The sequence below is a fragment of the Leguminivora glycinivorella genome, chromosome 5, assembly GCF_023078275.1.
Source record: "Leguminivora glycinivorella isolate SPB_JAAS2020 chromosome 5, LegGlyc_1.1, whole genome shotgun sequence".
NCBI classification, from domain to species: Eukaryota; Metazoa; Arthropoda; class Insecta; order Lepidoptera; family Tortricidae; genus Leguminivora; species Leguminivora glycinivorella.
Genome location: NC_062975.1, coordinates 13,600,209 through 13,619,985, shown reverse-complemented (window position 1 = coordinate 13,619,985; position 19,777 = coordinate 13,600,209). Strand labels below are relative to the sequence as shown.

The following is a 19,777-nucleotide window of genomic DNA, read 5'->3' as shown; positions in this document are numbered from 1 at the left end:
ATAATGTTAAAAAAGAAATTCAACAACCTACTTAATAGTAAATTACAATACAAAAGCTCCAAATTGTATATATTGACTATGAATACAGGAAGAGTTTAATGGTTTGAAGTGGCAATTTCATACTTATTTTGTTTATGAATGATCACTGGTTAAAAAGATTTGATTTAATGGAGAGTGAGCTAGATATCCCCTGAACTAAAAATACATTTGTAAGAGAATATTTTTAAATCACGGGGGTCTATAGTTCAACTCCTATTTAATCATTTTAAATTATATTTAATATACAATTTACAAGATACATCCATCTAAGACACAGACATACATACTCATACCATCAATAAATAGAACCTGGGCCAGGCCTGGGTAGGTAAGTAAATATCGAGTTGTAACATTTCTAACCATTCATACCATTCATTATGATAAAAATAAGTTTCTGTGAATTAAGATTTCTGCAGAACATTAAAAACGTACATGTGGAAGGTACCTTTGAAGAGATCGTGAATTTTTCATCTTTTTTCTTCACTTGGATAGGAAAAATAAATCCACGGCGGCCCATAGTTCCATTTATTTTACAGTAAATAGATAAACTGCAGTGACTTTATAATTACGTATCTACTTATACATTACTTTTGTAATACTATAACGCGCTGCAGATCCGCTACTGACTTTTATTGCTGACTCTACCTCAATTAAGTACTGATGTACTATCACCTACAAAAGTGCATGGAGAAATTATGAATGATTTCATTGATAAATTCGCCATGCACTTTTGCAGCTGAGAGTACCTACTGTCTAAAAAAATCTAAAATTTCAAAATTTCTTCTTGAGAAACAGTCAAAAACTTCTTATATTTTAATGGAAATTGAAACTTATCAAAAGTAAAGGTTTCTTTCCCGTGAATATTTTATAAAATTTCCGAGAAGTTTTTCAACTTTTTAGAATCATTCGACAAAACTTTTAATTTTGCTGCGTTGAAGACAAGTTGCTGTTGCAAAGAAGTCAGGATTGTGCAGCTACAGAATCTTAAGGCTAAAATTTCTTCTAAGAATACTTGTACATGCCGGTCTCTTTCCGCATTCTCACTGAAAAAAAAAAAAATAATAATTAGTAATTGCACTGTTACTTTATGGTACTATGCTTGTCTAATGCGTTTTCTAGATAATGTAAAAGTGTGTATTTACAATTTTAATATCATTATTACGCTATCTGACAGATCTCAATTTGCTAAATTTAATGACTTGCAAATTTTCGCAAGCAACGACGTATATATGTAAGCAGTATACAATCTACTTGATTAATCATTTATATGCACAGTATACAAGGTGCTCGTGAGGAACCCGCATAACTTGAACCACGCGTTTCTGAGGCCAAAAGAAAGAAAAAATGTTATAGGAATTTGAAAATGTTTGGCCAAAAAAATTTTTCTTTGTGTTTTTTTATTACTTTTTTGGACGTATTTTCACATAAAAAGTAAATTTTATCCATAAAGTTGGCAATTAAAATGAGTTTCTTAATTTCTTTTTCTAAAAATTTTTTGAAGTTTTTCTTGTCACATTTTGACATCTATCAATGACGACTTTGAGACTATGCTCCACAATTGCGCATCAGCGCCGTTAATAAGACCTTTTGTACTGAGTAACAATACGGAAATGTTTTTTTTAATTGGCAATAACTCTGAACCTAGACGAAACCTAGAAAAGTTTATATGACATTCTAGTCTTAAAATGTGACCAGTTATTTGGGTTCCTCGCGAGCACCTTTTATTATTATTAAGTACAAAACACACTGTTTTAAAAATTCAACAACGCCGTCTAGTTACACGTTTCTAAACCACTAATGTGACAAAAATAGGTTCCTGAATAGGTACCTACGTAGGTACTTTAATTAACGTGATCAAATAAGGCGTTTAAATTTGATTTTCTGTAGGGATCGGTATAGGCAGAGCAGAAAAAATCGTTCCTGAAATTTCATTAAGACTAAAAGTTCAGTATTTATTAAGAGGGTCATTCAGTGTTTGTATAAAGAGACATACGACGTTTACTCTCATAAGAAGCTTCGTTTCGTTAAGGGTAAAATAAAATGGGATTAATGCTCACTTTATATCGCGAAAATTAAGTAATCTTTATGTTAATAGTGTATTGCTATTTACGAATGTGCTCAATGTTACATAACATAAGCCACCATATTTAATCCTAAGCGTACATCTCGTTTGTCCAAATCGGATGAAAGTATTTAGGCTTCCGAGGCAACCGCACGTCCTAACATGGATAGCTACATTCGAGAACCTATATTTGACCTGACTTTGGCTTTTCCTCAACTGCAAAAATTCAAGTTCAAATTTATCGTAACTTAAATCGTAAATATATCGTATCGTAACTTAAATCAATCACTTTAGTAGGAGGTAGGACATAGCGAATGATATTCCGCTTTGTGTGGTAGGGCACAGCACAGCGGATATCGTCTCGCTCGAATCTAGAGCAGAGCCCAACTGGGGAAGTACCTCCGCCTTACAGAAGACCGCAGCCAAATAGCACTAGACCCTACTCATAGTGTTGTGTTCCTGCCGGTGAGTAAGGCTGCCAGAGCTCAACGAGGGTGCGGTGTGCTGATGACGGGAGTACTTACGGAACTAACTTGTTCCGTCTATTGTCCTTTGAGTCGTCGGCAACCCGAACACTCCTTGGAACTTGTACACTCCTTTTTGCTGTGTACTTAACACAGCAAAAGGGAGTGTACAAGTTTCTAATGGGGTGGCAACGCGCATGTGACACTGTTTGAGTTGCAGGCGTCCATAGGTTACGGTGACCGCTTTACATCAGGCGGACCGTATACTTGTTTGCCACCGACGTAGTATTAAAAAAAAAAATCGTATCGTAAATTTGATCATGATCAGGTACAATGTAAAAGCTCTTTGTTTTTAATAAAAAAATGTACATAATATCACATTGTAAATTTAACCTGCCTATGCCAGCTTAAGCATGATATTAATCCAGCGGTGTTGTGCAACTTAGTCAACTTACTTTCAACATAACATATAGCAGCGAGAATGCACGCGGAGAAGAGAATCGTCATCGAAATGACGAGGACGGTGATCTGGTGCGAATGGCTACAGCAGCAGGACTTTGGTTCCTTCGTAGTTCGGTGCTTCGTGAACCCATTCACCACGGTAAAATGGGTCGAGCTGGCTATAGACGCCGTGTCCGCCTCAGGTGCTCTTTTCACGTCCTTCCAATAATTTGATTGTAAATCTGGGTCTTTCGTTTCTTCGGGAATTGTGACGACAGCAGTCTCGTAGTTAGATATGCGGCTGTTGCCTAATCTGGGGGGATGGGACTCCGTTGTCCTTCCGTGAATGCGCGCGAGGTGCGCAGCGCTTAGTAGTAGCGAACCCGATGACACGCTCTGCAAAAATGCGGATCAAACATTAGCATATAGAGTATAGACGGAATCTTAAGCTCAAAAGAGTAGGTGGTCTTTAATGTGATTCCGATTACTCTAGATTATCGTGCAAAGGCTAGTAGATATATCAGGCAAACCAGTGTAACTGTGTTACTTCTTACCGATACAAAGAAAAACATCAAATTTGTAACTTAAATCTAGTTTAATATTATTTGGTGTAGGTATTATTTCGGCAACCAACCAACATCTATCTGACTGATTTTTGAAATCATAACAACTAATGTGATGGGTTTTTATTCTTGGGAGCGACTCAGCAGTGCTTACTGGAATAATACTCCAGGAAATGAGTTTAATTCGCATTAAAAGGTTTTATATTCTCATTCTTGCTCATCAAACGACTTAACGATAAGGCTAATTCCGTTCACTTGCGCGTAATAAAAACTAATTCTACGTCTGGTAACTCAAAGGTTACGAGTTTAAGTTCCGAATAAGGTCATTTTAACAAAGTAGGTATTCAGTGTGGTAATTAATAAAATCCTTAGACGTGTCGATCAATAGCTGTCAGGTGCCTAAATAAGGGGATCCTGTCATGCGTAAGGAATGCTTTACAAGAACATGACAGGTAGATCATACCGGACACTGCTTTGGGCAATTTGTGAATCGTATGTTGACCCCGTCCATTATTACCTAATTCTTGCAAAAAACGCTCTTTTTACTGGTTACCTTTGTCTGGTAAATTGATCACAGGTGTGAAAAAATTAGTCACGCAATTATCGATGGTTCCGTATTGAAATTATGGGAACGTGTGTTATAAAGTTATAACATATTATATTTTTATTGCAAGTTTTTTTATCATTCTAAGTTTAACTCTATTTATATTTACCTACTTGTAATCAGACCCTTTTCAGTCTTGAAAACCAGAATAATTTCAAGTTTTTTTTTACTGATTTTTCGATAAAATGATACATGATGAATGGTGCTAGCGGAAAGCTTAAATTTCCTTAACGCCCTCCCTAAACAGCGGAACTCTAACAATCGCACCACTTTTTGTACTACCCAAATTACTAACTTAATGCCGGTGACGTATCGGGGGCGGAACTCCACCATACTTAGCGCATTTTTCTTAAACCAATGATCGCTATGACGTATACTTACGTGGGTGCTGTGGTTACTGGAAGAGCCTTGACTGGAGGCGGAGCCGCCTCGCGAGCGCGAGTCGCTACTGCCCGACAGTGACGGCCGCGGGATGTGCCACTCGTGTGAACAGATCTGCAACAATGATTATTTCTAATTGATTTACTTGTATTGTGTGAACACGCCATTTTGTGTTTAGCGGATTTGGTGCTCTTATCAAGTGCCTAAAGACGCAATGGCTAAAATTGGCGGTTAATCCATACTAATATTATAAATGGGAAAGTGTCAGGCGTTTGTTTGTCCGTCTTTAATGGCAAAAAGGAGCGACGAATTGACGTGATTTTTTAAGTGGAGAGAGTTGAAGGGATGGAGAGTGACATAGGCTACTTTTTGTCTCTTTCTAACGCGAGCGAAGCCGCGGGCAAAAGCTAGTATTTATATAATTTCGACGCACTCAAAATATACATTTTTATGTAAATGTTTAACTTAAAAATATATTACAAACAATTTCAAAGTATGGTATAAAATAGGCTTGGTATACCTTTACGTAACCAAGTCTTTCAGAATGACTCCGTTGACAGAAAATGTAAAAAAACTCTTAATATTCGAGAATCCTAAAAACAAGAATTGCAAACTCAATTTTGTTAAACTATTGACCTTCGATCTGTAACATCGCTATATCACTTGACACTGCAATGGTAATTATTATGTATGTATTTCCAATGAGCTAGAACTTCTGTACAATATGCAAATATTGCGAGATGACTGTTTCTATCTAGGTCAAAACCTAGTTCTTGACAAGTATACCTAAATAGGGGACAACTAGTTCCAGTCTTTGTTCGTGTTTTATATAATCATTGCTTATTACTTTAATATAGCAATACCTACATTAAATAGCTAACATTATCGAATGCTCAATTTGCTGATGGAAATAAAATCGATCGATCATAGATCGGAACATAGATTCATCCAGTTCATTTATAATCAATGCCTATGTTTTGTTACTTTTTTTGTTAACTAGTGCAAAAAAGAGTAATTAATAAACTTAACTTACAAGTGCCATTAATCTTGAGGATCTCTTGTTTCATTATTCAGTCGTCCGAATAATCTGACGCGTTGGTTGGCATATTAATTTAGATTTTTATCTCGATATAGATTTTCTCGTTCGTCGTTAAAACGGATATATAATTAGTTAATTACTAACACATGCCAACCAATGCCATGGTCTAGGTGTACGTGAAATAAATTATGGCATGGAACGAAACATTAAATAATGCGTGCAACTACATAAGTATGGACAAAATAACCTAAAAACAAAATTAAAATTTTGAAAAAAACCCCTACACAGTGGATCGATTTTCATGAAACATAGCTAAGAACACTCCCGACTAACTCAGCTTTCAAACAAAAAAAAACTAAATCTAAATCGGTTCATCCGTTGGGGAGTAACGATGCTACAGACAGACACACACACACACAAACAGACAAACAGACAGACACGTCAAACTTAAACACCCCGTCGTTTTTGCGTCGTGGGTTAGTAATGTTCTGAAACGGTTGCACTTTTTTAGAATGGAATAGGAAGGTAATGACATGATGTACAGTGGCTTAAACATCCTTAAAAGAAATATCTCCTTGTAAACTCGACAAGATGTTCTGAAAAATGTATCTACTTAGTAGTTATCGAGATAAAGTTCGATTGTATTTACATAAATATATACAGAAAGAGGTTGTTATAAAAATCAAATTGAGGCTTTGACATACTTTAAGCGTTCTGTCTAAGTAAACTAATGCATGCAAGTTTCTTCACGCTCGATTTATGAGCAAATAAAAGAACCTTTTTGTGGCTAATGAACAAAACCGTTGCCATAAAAACTGCATATTACCTGTGTTGTTGTGTAACTCAAATAAGCGTAGGTGTTCGTTACGTTACGAATACTTGTATGTTATCAATTCTTCAGCTTCTGTTTGTAGTGTTGGCAACAACTTGTTCTAGTTTTCTTTTAGATTTTTGTGAAGATATTCTGTTTTAGGTAAGAATCGTGGTATATTTTTATCTGTGTAATACGAATAAGGAGAATCAGGAAACGTAGTGTCATTGGAGATTTGAACTGAACATATTTTACTTTAAGCCATATTTGAAACAAGTTCACAAGTGAACAACCCAAAATTTTCATATTCAATAACTCATATATTTAAGTGGCTGGTGATCCTAAGTTTTAGAGAGATCGCCTAATTTATATATTACACAATTCCTAAGTGATTTGGTTGGTATCTATGTAGTGTTTACTAGGTCGCTTGTACAGTATTCAAATTCTTTACCTTATCTTTAACGACGTTGCCTACCAGTTCCTTTCAAACGCCTCACATTAGCCTTTGGTCATAGGTAGTAGAAACTCATCCACATCTGTTCAGTGTACTTTTGTCTGTTAAGTTTCATCAATTACATTTTTGGGTCAAGTTTTGTTCAGAGTCCGATTGATTTTGTCAGATACGGTGTTCAAGGTTCGCGTTCTCTTTATTTGCGGTCTTGTTTCGGCCTCTGACGCAATAAATCTTAAGTTTTGCTTTCGGCTTCATGGTCCTCTTTGTTGCTTTGATCATATGATGGATAGGCATTTTAGGTTTGCCTGTATCTTAATGAATTTCTTTTATAGCCGGGACAAGGTCAAGGCGGAACATTTTCGGATAATGAGGATTACATTGTAAACATGAACTTTGGGGAGGGTTAAGTCAAGTTTGATTACAACGTGATAAAAGGAACACGTTCAACCTAATTAAGCCAACAATTTGTATGTACCTGTTGATCATCTTTAATATAGATTGACCTCGGGGCTCGTAGTAACTGTACCTTTGTTGTGGGAGTGTACAATTATATTTGGTTGCCTGTGGCGATATGCTCGTTTGTGCTTTTAATGAATAAGGGCAGACGGTCGAAGTCTCGTTAGGCCCTTTGTGTCATGTTGCAATCCCTGCAGTTATACTGTTAATTTTACGTTAGTCAATTGTAATAGCCCATTAGCTATGTTGCTATAGCTGGTAAGCTGGCACTTAATTTCCTACATCCTGAATCTTGTCTTTTAGCAGCTGGTTATTCAGATTCTTTTTTGTCATCCGTTAACTTTTACATATTTTTGTAACTGCACATTTCCTCCGATCAAATATGGAGAGTAAATACTCAATGCATCACATTATTGAAAAGATCATGTAAGAAAGTAATTTTGAAATGTACCTATCCTTAGTAAATATCAGTGGGACGTATACCGTCTCCACTCTCCATGTATAGCGGGGTGCGTTGCAAAATGTTTCGCCAAATGCACACAACCGGTTTACAGCTCGATATTCTTGCTTACGAGTTCTGCGACTCAAGCATCCAGTGTTATTACGATTTCTGAGTGTGCATAAGCATTACGGGTCATGAGGTCGCACTTATGTGGTTAATCGTGTAACGTTGTAGCAGTGATAACAAAGGCGTTACGGTATGCGACACGGCGCTATTGAAAACATTATGGCACGCTCCAACGCTTTCGCTCTCAATATGAGGACTTAGTCTAATCAACAAGGTTGTTGATCTAGACAGTGATTATCATGTCTGTAAATGGTAATTTATTTTATCTTAGGTTTTTGGTTGCATCCTCAGATAATTACAAAATCCGTGGTGTAATTCGCATTATCTCCTACACTTCGATTTTCGGCATCCTTTCTTGTGAAATCGTTCACTTAATCTATAATAACTATAACGAGGCGAGCGAAGAATGGTTTCCAACAGAAACTTGAAAAATAAAGACACTTACTCGTAGGAAGGAACAACATACGAAGTTATAAGTTTCGATTATTGATTATTGACCAAAATCGAACCATTGACTGAAACATTCTAAAAAATTAATCTTATATCAGACACTAACAAATCATTATTTGCAATAGGTACCTAGAATAGGTACGTATTTTTAGACCCCGTGATATCGCCTAAATTCGACACAGTTTACCCTGAAATGTCACCTTAACACAACATTTCAACATCACAACATGACAGGAGTATCTTCGTCGAATGTGATAATTGTTGTAACGATATACTATATCCAAATCAGACCGCAGAACACAAAACAGGTGGGAACTCGGCCGTTCCAACCTTTGTCTTGCGATGTAGAAACGCTGTACTTTGTTATTGGCAAAGCATTAGCCAATGTTGTCTTGTCTCACTATTCAACATTTAGAGCCATGACAGATTTCTACCATTTATTTGACGTTTAAATATTTGGGCATTAAGTTAACATGTTTAAATTGTTTAATAACCATGATAGGCGTCACAATCTTCAGTATTTTATTTTATGTAGGATTCTCTTTTCTGATCGTTTTTGTGTTGCTGATTCGTATTTTCATTTGTTTCAAGACGGTCTGCCGTATTTAATAAACAGTTTCTTATTTTTTTATTTTGCTATAACATAATATATACCCATTGCTTTGAAAGCACCTCAATTGTTATCAACTTATCACATTGTTCATGGCTTTAAAGGTCATTGCTCTCAGTAGTATTATCCCCATAATATACATAGATAAACAACCATAGGTCACTCGATTTAAATATAATGCATTAAATTAATTATGCAAGGATATCGCAGTCGGATATATACACGTGCCAGACCTAGTCACGGATGTGTGCACATGATTCAGGTTATAATTGCTATCGGCACGTGGTGCGTCCACGTTTGTGGACCCCTGCACTTGACTGCTTATTTGATATTGCGTCGGTTACATGTGGGCCACGTGAGATGCAAGGTTTATTTGCACTGTATATTCCATTTGCTGATAAACTTTGTTGTATGTTAAAGTGGTACTATGGGTAGGTACTGCGTTGCAAATCTGTAAAATATTTTCAGACCGTCATACGCTGGTAGTGAAAATAATAGGGAATTCATGGTTTTGTTGTGGCCATTCCAGTCTTAAATCTTTAAGTAGGTGTCCAATTCCCACGGATAATTCTTGCCTACGGATGCGTTTGACGTCACGTGTCTAATTGTCTATCTTCAATTTTAGGTTCCGACGTTAAATGTCGTGTTGGATATAGGAAGTGACGTGCGAATGGTTGAAGGTGAACGCTGCAGTAGACAATTGAATGACTATGATCGTGTGCCGTCAATGAGATATAACATGCGTTTTTTTTTTAGAGCGTCTGCCTACGTACTTTAACGGTTCAGTCAACACAATAACAGGTGGACAGATGTTGTGAAACACAAGCGGGACTGCCTAGTCACAGCATAGGTTTCGTCACCAGTACTTCGATGTAAGTACGCGGAAGACTGCATGGGTTCTCACTTAGCCTTTAGACAAAGAAATCACAAATGTGTGACTCTTTTATCGTTTCTACCTTGGATTTGTTGTAGTTAGATGTTGAGCTACCGCAGAAGATGGTTTGTTGTACTATTTTTGTCTTGTTGATTACTATCTACATGTCCTACACAAGAAGATCATAAAATACCACAGGTAGGCGATAACAATATTCGTACTATTGTGACAAATAAACAAAATTCGCAAATACTCTTAACTTCGAAATTGTAAGTCGCAGTGTGTTGCAATGCCTGTTGTACTTCACACAAACTAATGCTTAACAGTAACTAATAAGACTTACCTACTTACATTGTCGTGATTCAGGTATTTTTTAAACTGAACTGTCCTCACGAACTGACCTAATCTTCAGTGGAAACCCCAATTTGGTCATTCCCTCGATAGACGCGGCACCCGCGCAGTGAAGATACTGATACTGCGTAAACTATTCTACTGTCTAGTTATGCAACAGCGGTAATCTTCACGTATCAACAGTCAATGCATGCGCTCGTGTCCATAACGGTTTATTGTAATCACGGAACTTATTTACAGTGGGATCACTATTCCCAAAATCTCACGACCAAGCTGTTATAGCGTGGTACTCCGGTAACTAACTGAGCATTGGCTAGTTTAAACTTACGGGCGGTCCAATACTACTTGCGCTGTCCAACTATACGAGTTACTAAGTAACGATACACTGGTTTATTCAAAAACTACTAACCCTAAGTTTTGCAACTATTGAGAATACGTGTACTACTAGATAGCTAATCTGTAGAATGGCACTGAATGAAAACGAATGTTATGCGTTTTTGTCCACGCTATCGTGAGAAATGTCGTTAAATTGTTACGGCATTTGGGACCTGTGTAATATATATACAAGTATCTATTGTAAGTTTCGTTGGCTCATAACGAAGCACATACATGTCTCACAACACCTAACAACATTCAGTTTGAGTAGTGTTGTTAATTATAAAGATGTAGGAAAAGGACACAGACTAATTACAAAACAATCTGGTTAAAGTTACAGCAGCTCAGCAGCTGGTTGTTTACACAAGGCAGGAGAGAAATTGCGTGTTGTTAAACTTGCTACCAACACCTGGGGCCCGTTTCTCGAAAGGTACAAGCCTTGTATTACAAGTGCGCGAACTGTCAAATCGTATGGGTTGTCATGGAAACACACTTGTAATACAAGGCTTGTACCTTTCGAGAAACGGGCCACTGGTATAATGACACATAAAGAGAGGTACTAACATGAAAAACGAATCGACCAAGCTAAAGGGCTTGAAGTTGAACACGCATGCATTGTTATTTATTTGTACGTTTTTGCAATAAAATTGCGGTAGTAATTGCAACTTCTATTATGTATTATGTTATGTTATGTAACTTAACACTTTCGAAACCGGGCTCTACGCGGCGCTACGACATTTTCGCTACATACGGGGAAACCCATGTAATCGGCTACGCTTCTACGAGCGGTGTGCCCGACAGTCGGGTTCTTGGTAGCGAAATTAAGATGACACGCCATGTCAGTAATTCTTCCGCCTATAATTATAAACCTGCTAAAACAAACAAACAGTTCGTGTTCATATTCTCTTTGTGAAGAGTCTCGAGACTATTAAGAGCACTGATGCAACACATCTATTTAAACGATTACATAAAATATTCAGTTACTCGTGATTAAACAAATTGCTTTTATTCATAGAGGAATTGAATAACTCAAATCTTCTTAGTCTTCGCAACAACTTTCATAATCCCAAACAATGGTTGCTATATTTACTATGATAATTAGTTAACGCCTAACCAAACCATTCTCCTTAAGAAGTGAAAGCGTTCCTTTCCTTGCATCTCACTTCTTGGAACAGTTGAAACACTTTCGGAGATGCAAATGTCACAATGGATAACGGACGGACCGTGGTGATTTTGATTCACACTTAAAAGATTTCTTACAAACCGATCCATTATACGCTTTCTTTTTCACAGAGACAATAATAATGGCTACCGATTTGCATTCTTCGTCAAGTTTCCTTACCATTTTGGTAGATGGTGCCAATACGGTGTCTTGTATGATACTATAACCTCTCTTCCGCCCTTCTTCCTGCGGTGGGTATCGTAGAAGTCAACTCTGGGATATGGGTTCAATTGTAGCATGGCCACGACCTAATTGCTAAAAGTGCCACTGAAACTTAAGCAGTTGTATGCATTCTTCCTACCGCTTTTGGGAATACATTTGTGAATTTTTGTATGTATTAATTAGTACATGACGTGTATGTGTAACTTCTTACTACCAAGAGATAGTAAGAAGTTATACATAGATCAAGAGTTCGCCCTTTTATTCAGACCACACTGAGATCATGTGACCACTCCTGAAGAATATGTTGCTTTTCTCTTCAGTTACTACTATTTATTAGGGCCCATTTAGACGGTACGAGAACTCGCATACAAATTTCATTACATTGCGGTATTTGATGGCTGTGCAAAATTGTATGTAACCTTAACAGCCCGCAATGTAACTGAAATCGCATGCGAATTCGCACGCCGTCTAAATCAGGCTTTAGTCTCTGGAAATTCTCATATCCGTCTCTTCTTTCGAAATACGCCTGTCCAAAGATTTCTGATAATGCACGTCATGGTTCTGTCAGAGACCCTCATTAAAAATGCACATGCCAGAATAACTATGTGCCTCATCAGTCAACTGCATTTTGTTTGTCCGTTACCAGGTATGACAAGATGAAACGTGCGTTTGAGCGTCCAATTATCATATTTTATACGCGATTGCAGGAGTTGTATTATAATCAGTAACGGAGCTGAGGCAAGCACACGCATCCGTCAAGCCATAATAATAGTGATGCCTAGAACAGAAACGACTATACGAAAAGAGATTTAAGCTTATACTGGTTGACTTGACGCAATCGCTTGGCTGCAATAGGAACCCAGCACAGATGCCGCATGCCTCATTGTTCACGCTGGTCACACTGGCTTGATGCTCATGGGCGTCCTTGAACTCAATTGGTTGTATTTATGAAGCTAACGGGAACCGTGTCAATGCAAAGCCGTGGTAGCTGACCGCGTGTTCCCTTTGCTTGAGCGAGGCCGAGTTGTCGAATGCCAGTAATATTAGACCTCAACAATCGTCTTAGACTAAGACTAGCCAATTTATTAGAATCACACCCCAGCTTAAGAACCTACTGATAAAATATGATTTGCTAATAGATGATGAATAATATACCGATGTTCATAATTTCGATGAATTCAAACTGCTACGACTAATCTATCTAATCGTTCCAGCGTAATCGTGCTCTATGTATAGGCAATTTGTTCAAATTATAACATGTGAAGAGTAGTAATTATACCAACTATTGAGCGAATGATGACCTATCTGCCGGACTATTTGATAATAACAAATACATTCCGGAACCATGTGTAGAGTTTTAATTAATGGTTTGAATGTATCGTCTCTATATTTCGTGCTGCATTATTTTAAGTGATTAGCCTCTATTAACGTTTATCTCATACTTATAGTAGATGATATTGTAGAAAAAGTGACCATGAAATGGGCTATATAGCCGGATTCTTCGTTCACTCACGCCATCATGATATCATCATCATTTGCTGACGTCTACAATTTGCTGTTATATTACGTTTAATCGACATGCCGGACTTAATCTTTCGTTATATTTGATTTTTTTGGTAATAGTAATTGTTTTAGTTTTTGCTTCTATGTGCTCATCGACGAATTCCTTATAATTTTTACACGTGGAGATAATAGTATTAGAACTCTTTGTGTTTCATCTTTACAACGAAATTAATAGTCATCATTTTGTCCAGCCTGTTTCTTGTAAAGCGTTACCTTGACGCGTTTAAGTCTTTGTAAGATAGTTCACAATGTTTTCGCTTCCTGACTATCATGTTAACTGAACAACAAATACGTACTCGTCTCCAGCGTTAAATGCGATTAAGGTCACTTCTTTATTAGATTCTGTCCAAATGTATTTCGAATACGGAATCTCAGATAAATTTACATATTATATTGTTTTCTAGGAGACTTAAACAGTTATAAGTTTTAAATAACCTTTAATATTTTTAACTTCTGATTAGCAGAAACGTCTGCAATCGATGCCGTTAGGCTTAGAATAAATTTAAAAGTGGAAAATGTCTGCCCTGGGTGAGACTTGAACTCACGGCCTCTGGATCGATACTCCAGCGCTCTGCCAACTGAGCCACCAAGACTTCAACCAAGCCAGCGAAATTTTCCACTACTAAGGTCAATGGGACCCCTAGCTTGAGCTTGGGAGCTGGCTTGGTTGAAGTCTTGGTGGCTCAGTTGGCAGAGCGCTGGAGTATCGATCCAGAGGCCATGAGTTCAAGTCTCACCCAGGGCAGACATTTTCCACTTTTAAATTTAACCTTTAATATTGTTGCCGAAAACACCGTCGAGTACCACTTCAACTATTAACATTGATATCTATGTAAGAAAATGTCTTGTCCTTGCTGGGAGTGGAAGACCGGTTGGCTTAAAATGACTTTCGCGTGATTCTAACACCATTCCTTTCAAGCATACAGTAGGACAAATTACGAAATAGAATGCTCAAATTGTTTATTAATGTCAAACAACAATCCACAGATCTTGGTCATTACCAAATCAGATGAAAGATGCGTTAATATATAGTGCACACATGCTGGTGTATTTTCGAAAGAGGTAAAACAACGGCCTTCATTTACGTCGTTGCGAACATCGATCGTTCAGTGGCGCGAAAAATTGTAGTTGGTCAAATATTTCATAATCGAAAACCTGTTGCATGTCGTGACAGTCACATGCGTTTTAAGTATGTATCTTAAAAAGTTAAAAATAACCAGTATGACCTTGCATGAAACCATTATTTGAATGCCTGTAAATTTGGAGATAACTCGGGGATATATAATATTACTGGCCCGAATATCAGAAGATAATTTGCTTATACAAGGAATCTGTGCGCGGTGTTTTGTCTTGATTTCCATTTAATGTAACAATCGATCGAGGAATTTGTTAAGAAGGCAGTTGGCAATACTAAAATATAATATTTGACTGGTATCTACAGGTCAAAAAATGCATTAATTAATTCTCCTATATTACGTAGAGACGTTCTGAATAATATACTCTCGATCATTCGGAACACTAATTTGCATTAAGATTGTGTGTTTATTATACAATAATAATATCAGCGAGTGGCGACATCCCGCTCTCAGGGTCTCGGTCATTCAGAGTTCGTTACTGGTTAATCCATGGTTTTTACGTTTCTTTGTCGCGTGTAAATGATAGCAATTACATCATGCGTTACTTTTGTGTCTCAGATCCGTTTGTCGACGGGAATTCCTTTGCAAACAACTTGGATCCGTATCGACTATTGTCTGCTTATAAATCAAACTTCACTGAATACTTGTCTCGTATCTCTTATAAGAACCCGTCAGCCAACGAGCCGTCATTATGCTTGAGCATGAACATTTGTGCGTTTAATTCAGTTTACTTTTTTTACTAGCTTACTGGTAGGCTATTATTTCATTCTGGCTAATTCATTGCAACTCCCAGCTACTATGCTATCTCCATCTGTGTTTTGGGGCCGTTACAACAAAGCTTCTGAAAAGTCTGAAACAACCAGCGTATCTTTGTTTTAATACCCTTATATTCAGATTATCCAATCCTGTCTTCCCTCAGCTTAGCGATCTTGACACGTGCGTCCTAGGTTTTACTTATTTTCGAGTGTTCATTCGACCTCGACCTTGCAACCTCACCCATTCGTAATGAATTACGAAACTAATGAATCTAAAATTTATTTTAAGGAAATTTCCTTTGGCATACTAAACGTTCTCTATGTAGATTTATTCTAAGTTTTCTCAGGATTACCATCTAGGTACGTGTCATGTAAACAAATTCGCGGGCCACTACAGGTTGAGGAAAAAGTTCGTTTACCTTGCTACTGTCTACCCGACACGCTGATCTGTTCGTTCATTTATCAACGAATTCGTGGCAAGATTAAAATGTACGGCCTTGACACGTTTATAAAAAGAATCGCTTCAAGATAAATATATCTTACTTCAATTATGCAATTGCATTGAACACATGTAATTATTTTCTTTGTGTATTATCATTGGCTACGTGTTCATTAACTATCTAGATTGAAACAGACCAATGGCTCGACGGTCATAAATAAGTATGATTTTTGGGTCCTGATTTTGATAATAATTTATAATCGATTATGTTTATTTATATATTGACAAAATCTGTGAATCATAAGACCTCATAGATATATATAGTCACCGACGTTTGCAACTTTGGTTTCACGGAAATTATCGGCTCCTTGACATTGAAACTTTTTGTGCCGTAGTCAAACTGCCGGGAATCTCATCTTGTTATACATACTACAATTTTTGTAGTGTTATTTATGTTAATTGACATAATAATAGATATGAATCTTTTCCAAATCGTATGAAGAGAATGCAGCTTATGACTGTCAAATAGGAGGTAGGAAAAAAATACTTGTTGATAAATAAAATATACCAAGACCAGTTCACATAAAGTTTTCTATACGATCAAATACCTAATAAGGTCGCGTACCAGTGTCGCGCTTTCTTGCAATGCAAGTGCCGACTGACCTACTCAATAATTGCCTATGGCATTATGGCCCAATGACGTATTGAGTCATGTCATGTGTTGTTGTGTGACGCTCGTGACGTAATAATAGCCCTGTGATGATGCGTGAGGGCTTGCAGCGTTGCATCAAGTAATAAAATAAATGGTGCAAATTGTGAAAAGTCAATATAGCAGCATAGTACGTAGTACCTACTAGAAATGTATACACACTGTTCTCAGGTTCTTTAATAAGTATGCACTGAAATCGGGAATGATTTAGTGACCTGGGATTGATTTTTTCTAAAGTGACTGGAACAATACTTATCTAAAATGTATTACCACGTCGTCGTTGCTGAGTCCGTACGTGATCAACTGCACGAATAATATTAGGGGTTTGGCGAGATCCTTGTTAAGATTGTCACCTTATTTACAGCAGTGGATTATCCAATAAGAATGAAGATACTTGGACTAATAATCAATATTTGTAGTATCGGACTCTACACTACGATAGAAACCACTATGTATACTGCTGTGTTGTTTGTCCTTGAGACTAACATGCATACTTGTTTGGTTTACGTAATTATTGTGACGTATAAAATAATGCTACGCATAGGTTCAGTATGGAAAGTATTGACAATGATTCATAAACCTAACTCCGAATGTTTATAAAGCATCTAACTGATAGCAATCGAACTGTATAAATTATACGAATGAACTTTATCACAATCTCTAGGAATGCTGCTAGATCAGCTGTTGACTATGACGCGGCAGCCGACGCTGCGCGGGCGCCGTCTGCATGCATTATCAATTCAACTGTCAAAATAAACTTACTATCATTAATTCGCGCGTAACCCAACGCATAGTGATCAGGTGTCAAATGTTAGAGTTCACGCGAACTATGCACCAAGAGGTACATTTTATTATTGTATTGTAGGTATATTGTAAGTGTACCTACTCCGGGTAAAATTTTCACAAAGTTTATGCTAGTTACTCGCCGCCTCTACGCTGATAGGTATTCAACAGAAATTCGGTCTTAGTCTATGTCTCATTAAAGCTTCAAGCTCCATTATTTTGCACTCACTCTAGCTGACATTTTCACATGTTTTCACATTATTATGTCTTCCTACCGGTCTGCATTACTATTCTGTCATAGTTTTTTTAGTCGCACACACCGCCCGGACTGGATGCGCGCAAGTCCGGGTTTTGTGAAATGTGAAGGCCGTGCGCCTGCGTCGAGGGCAGCTTCGCTCAGTCCCTGTGCCATTTAGCTCGGGCCTAATGGTCGATTGCCCAGGCGCAGCCTCGCCTACTTTCAAAAGCGATCTTTTCATAAACCACTTTGTAAACCATTTGCGCTTTTCTTCCGCTATTCGGCAAGGACTGTCTGCTGTTTGTTATTAATTAAATTCAAATTAACCCACGATGGAATCTTGAACATTTGCGAATCAGCTACCTACAGAATAATTTTAATCTACAAACATTTTAAAAAAAGTCTAGTCGTAAATTTAGAAATATTTTATTACTCAATAGTATTTAATTAGTCAAAAGCAAGTATCCATTACTGGCGTGCCGTCAAATGTTTATACCGCAAAAACATACATTCATTGACCTCAAAACATTGTCGGTAATTTTGGTGATTAGTTTAATGTGCAAAATTTCTTAGTTATAATTACTCTGAAACGCATTATAGTTGAAGGGTTACTTTATCACTAAATGCTGACGCACTTAAACATTAGATTGATTGACAGATGTGCAATGCCTCTAATTATTGCAAATAGCAAATTGCTCACGACATGAACATACAAGACTTTGTCTTCTTTCATTGTAGTATTTATTTATAGCTTCCACAATTAGATATCACCGCTTCTGATTATATTAATCAAACATTTGCCTACAAATAGACTCCTTTTCACACCAATGTTGTTTTTTTTACATCTCAGCGGCATCGGCAAATATGCGATTAATCTAATACCCATTTACGGGTCGTCTAGAAATACGCGGATCTAATCCAGTTTCGCGGCGCCAAAATTTATAATATTTGTTGTTTTCGGTTAGAGTTGTCCTGAATGTTTGCGATACGGCATTCCGGCATACCATTAACTTATAGCGGATGTAGATTTAAAAAGATTTTGGGTTTTTCTTAAACCGTAATTAGATGCATGAAATTGGATATTGGGTTTTTGTAGCGGCTAAAGCTTACTCGGGTGCTCACCGCGTGAATGAATATTGTCAATAGGTATTGTCATTCACACTTCGGCGTGTATTGGTTACTTTAAGTCGATCCCAATTGTGCTAGCATAGAGAGTGGAAGTGTTATTTTAATCGCCATAATTTTATAGATATTTGACGGCTTATACTTATTATTGCATGTGCTGTACTGCCTCTAGTAGTTAGGTACTAGTTTAACTAGTTAGTTACACAAAAGTTATAACTCATAAGCTCCTTTACTCATACTCATTTATTCATACTTAATATGCTTATAGTATTGTCAACATTAATAATTTACCAAATAATTTACCTACTAATTATTTACATTCCATTTATAGACTAATAATTTTCTAAGTTTTCACTAACTACACGAGTTGTCTACTCAACTTTGTTTACAAACTTTTAAACACATATTCGTGTAAATACACCGTTACTAAGTTGTGATTAGAAGTAGTTATTCAACACCTAGGTAGCCATGGCAACCCACTTGTGACAAGAGCCCGGTGTCATCGCACCGTGTATCTAATTGCAAGGGTTCGCGTAAATTAGCACTAGTCCAACCGCTCCCACTTACCGAGCTTTTGGTATCCATTGCTAAGCACTTCCACGCTGTTATCGTTTGGACTGCAACTGCACTGTTATGGTTATGTCACTACACACACTCACTCCACATGTCGGGGTGACTTGCCTCTCTCGCCCTCTCCGTTTGCCGGCGCGACACGCCTGCTCCAAGCGGCAAAGCGACTAGAGTCTGACTGAGAGTGTTGCAACCATCGCCAAGGTTTATATATGAGGTTGCACAGTGTACTTCTCTTAATATTTTTTGCAGGTTATTTGATAAATCTGAAATTATTATAATGTTATTATTTAATAATACTTTATTTGGAAAATAAATCACACATAAAGCTGTTACATTTTTTTATTTCATTCATTCATGCGATTTCGAAACCGGCGTTTTGTACACGCTTGTAAGTATTTTGCAGTTGGATTTACTAAATACTTATCGTTAATGCATTTAATCGTTTAACACAATTATAATTTATCTGCATGTTATTACGAAAATACTTAATAATATTTCTAAATGTTCCATTACTGAAAATGTCAAGGAAC

At 37.1% G+C, this 19,777-nt stretch overlaps 2 protein-coding genes across 2 annotated transcripts in view; one reads left to right on the top strand and one right to left on the bottom strand.

The window, feature by feature from the left end:
• Positions 1-19,777, top strand: part of LOC125226355 (nuclear migration protein nudC) — a 50,911-nt gene that overhangs the window by 5,818 nt on the left and 25,316 nt on the right. The window lies entirely within an intron of this gene.
• On the bottom strand, positions 807-19,415 carry LOC125226356. The gene is made up of 4 exons (XM_048130317.1): positions 19,242-19,415; positions 4,555-4,668; positions 3,021-3,402; positions 807-1,082 (listed from the first exon to the last, which is right to left on the bottom strand). Exons 1-4 carry the CDS (start codon positions 19,257-19,259, stop codon positions 1,042-1,044), a joined length of 555 nt encoding a protein of 184 aa, XP_047986274.1. The 5' UTR covers positions 19,260-19,415; the 3' UTR covers positions 807-1,041.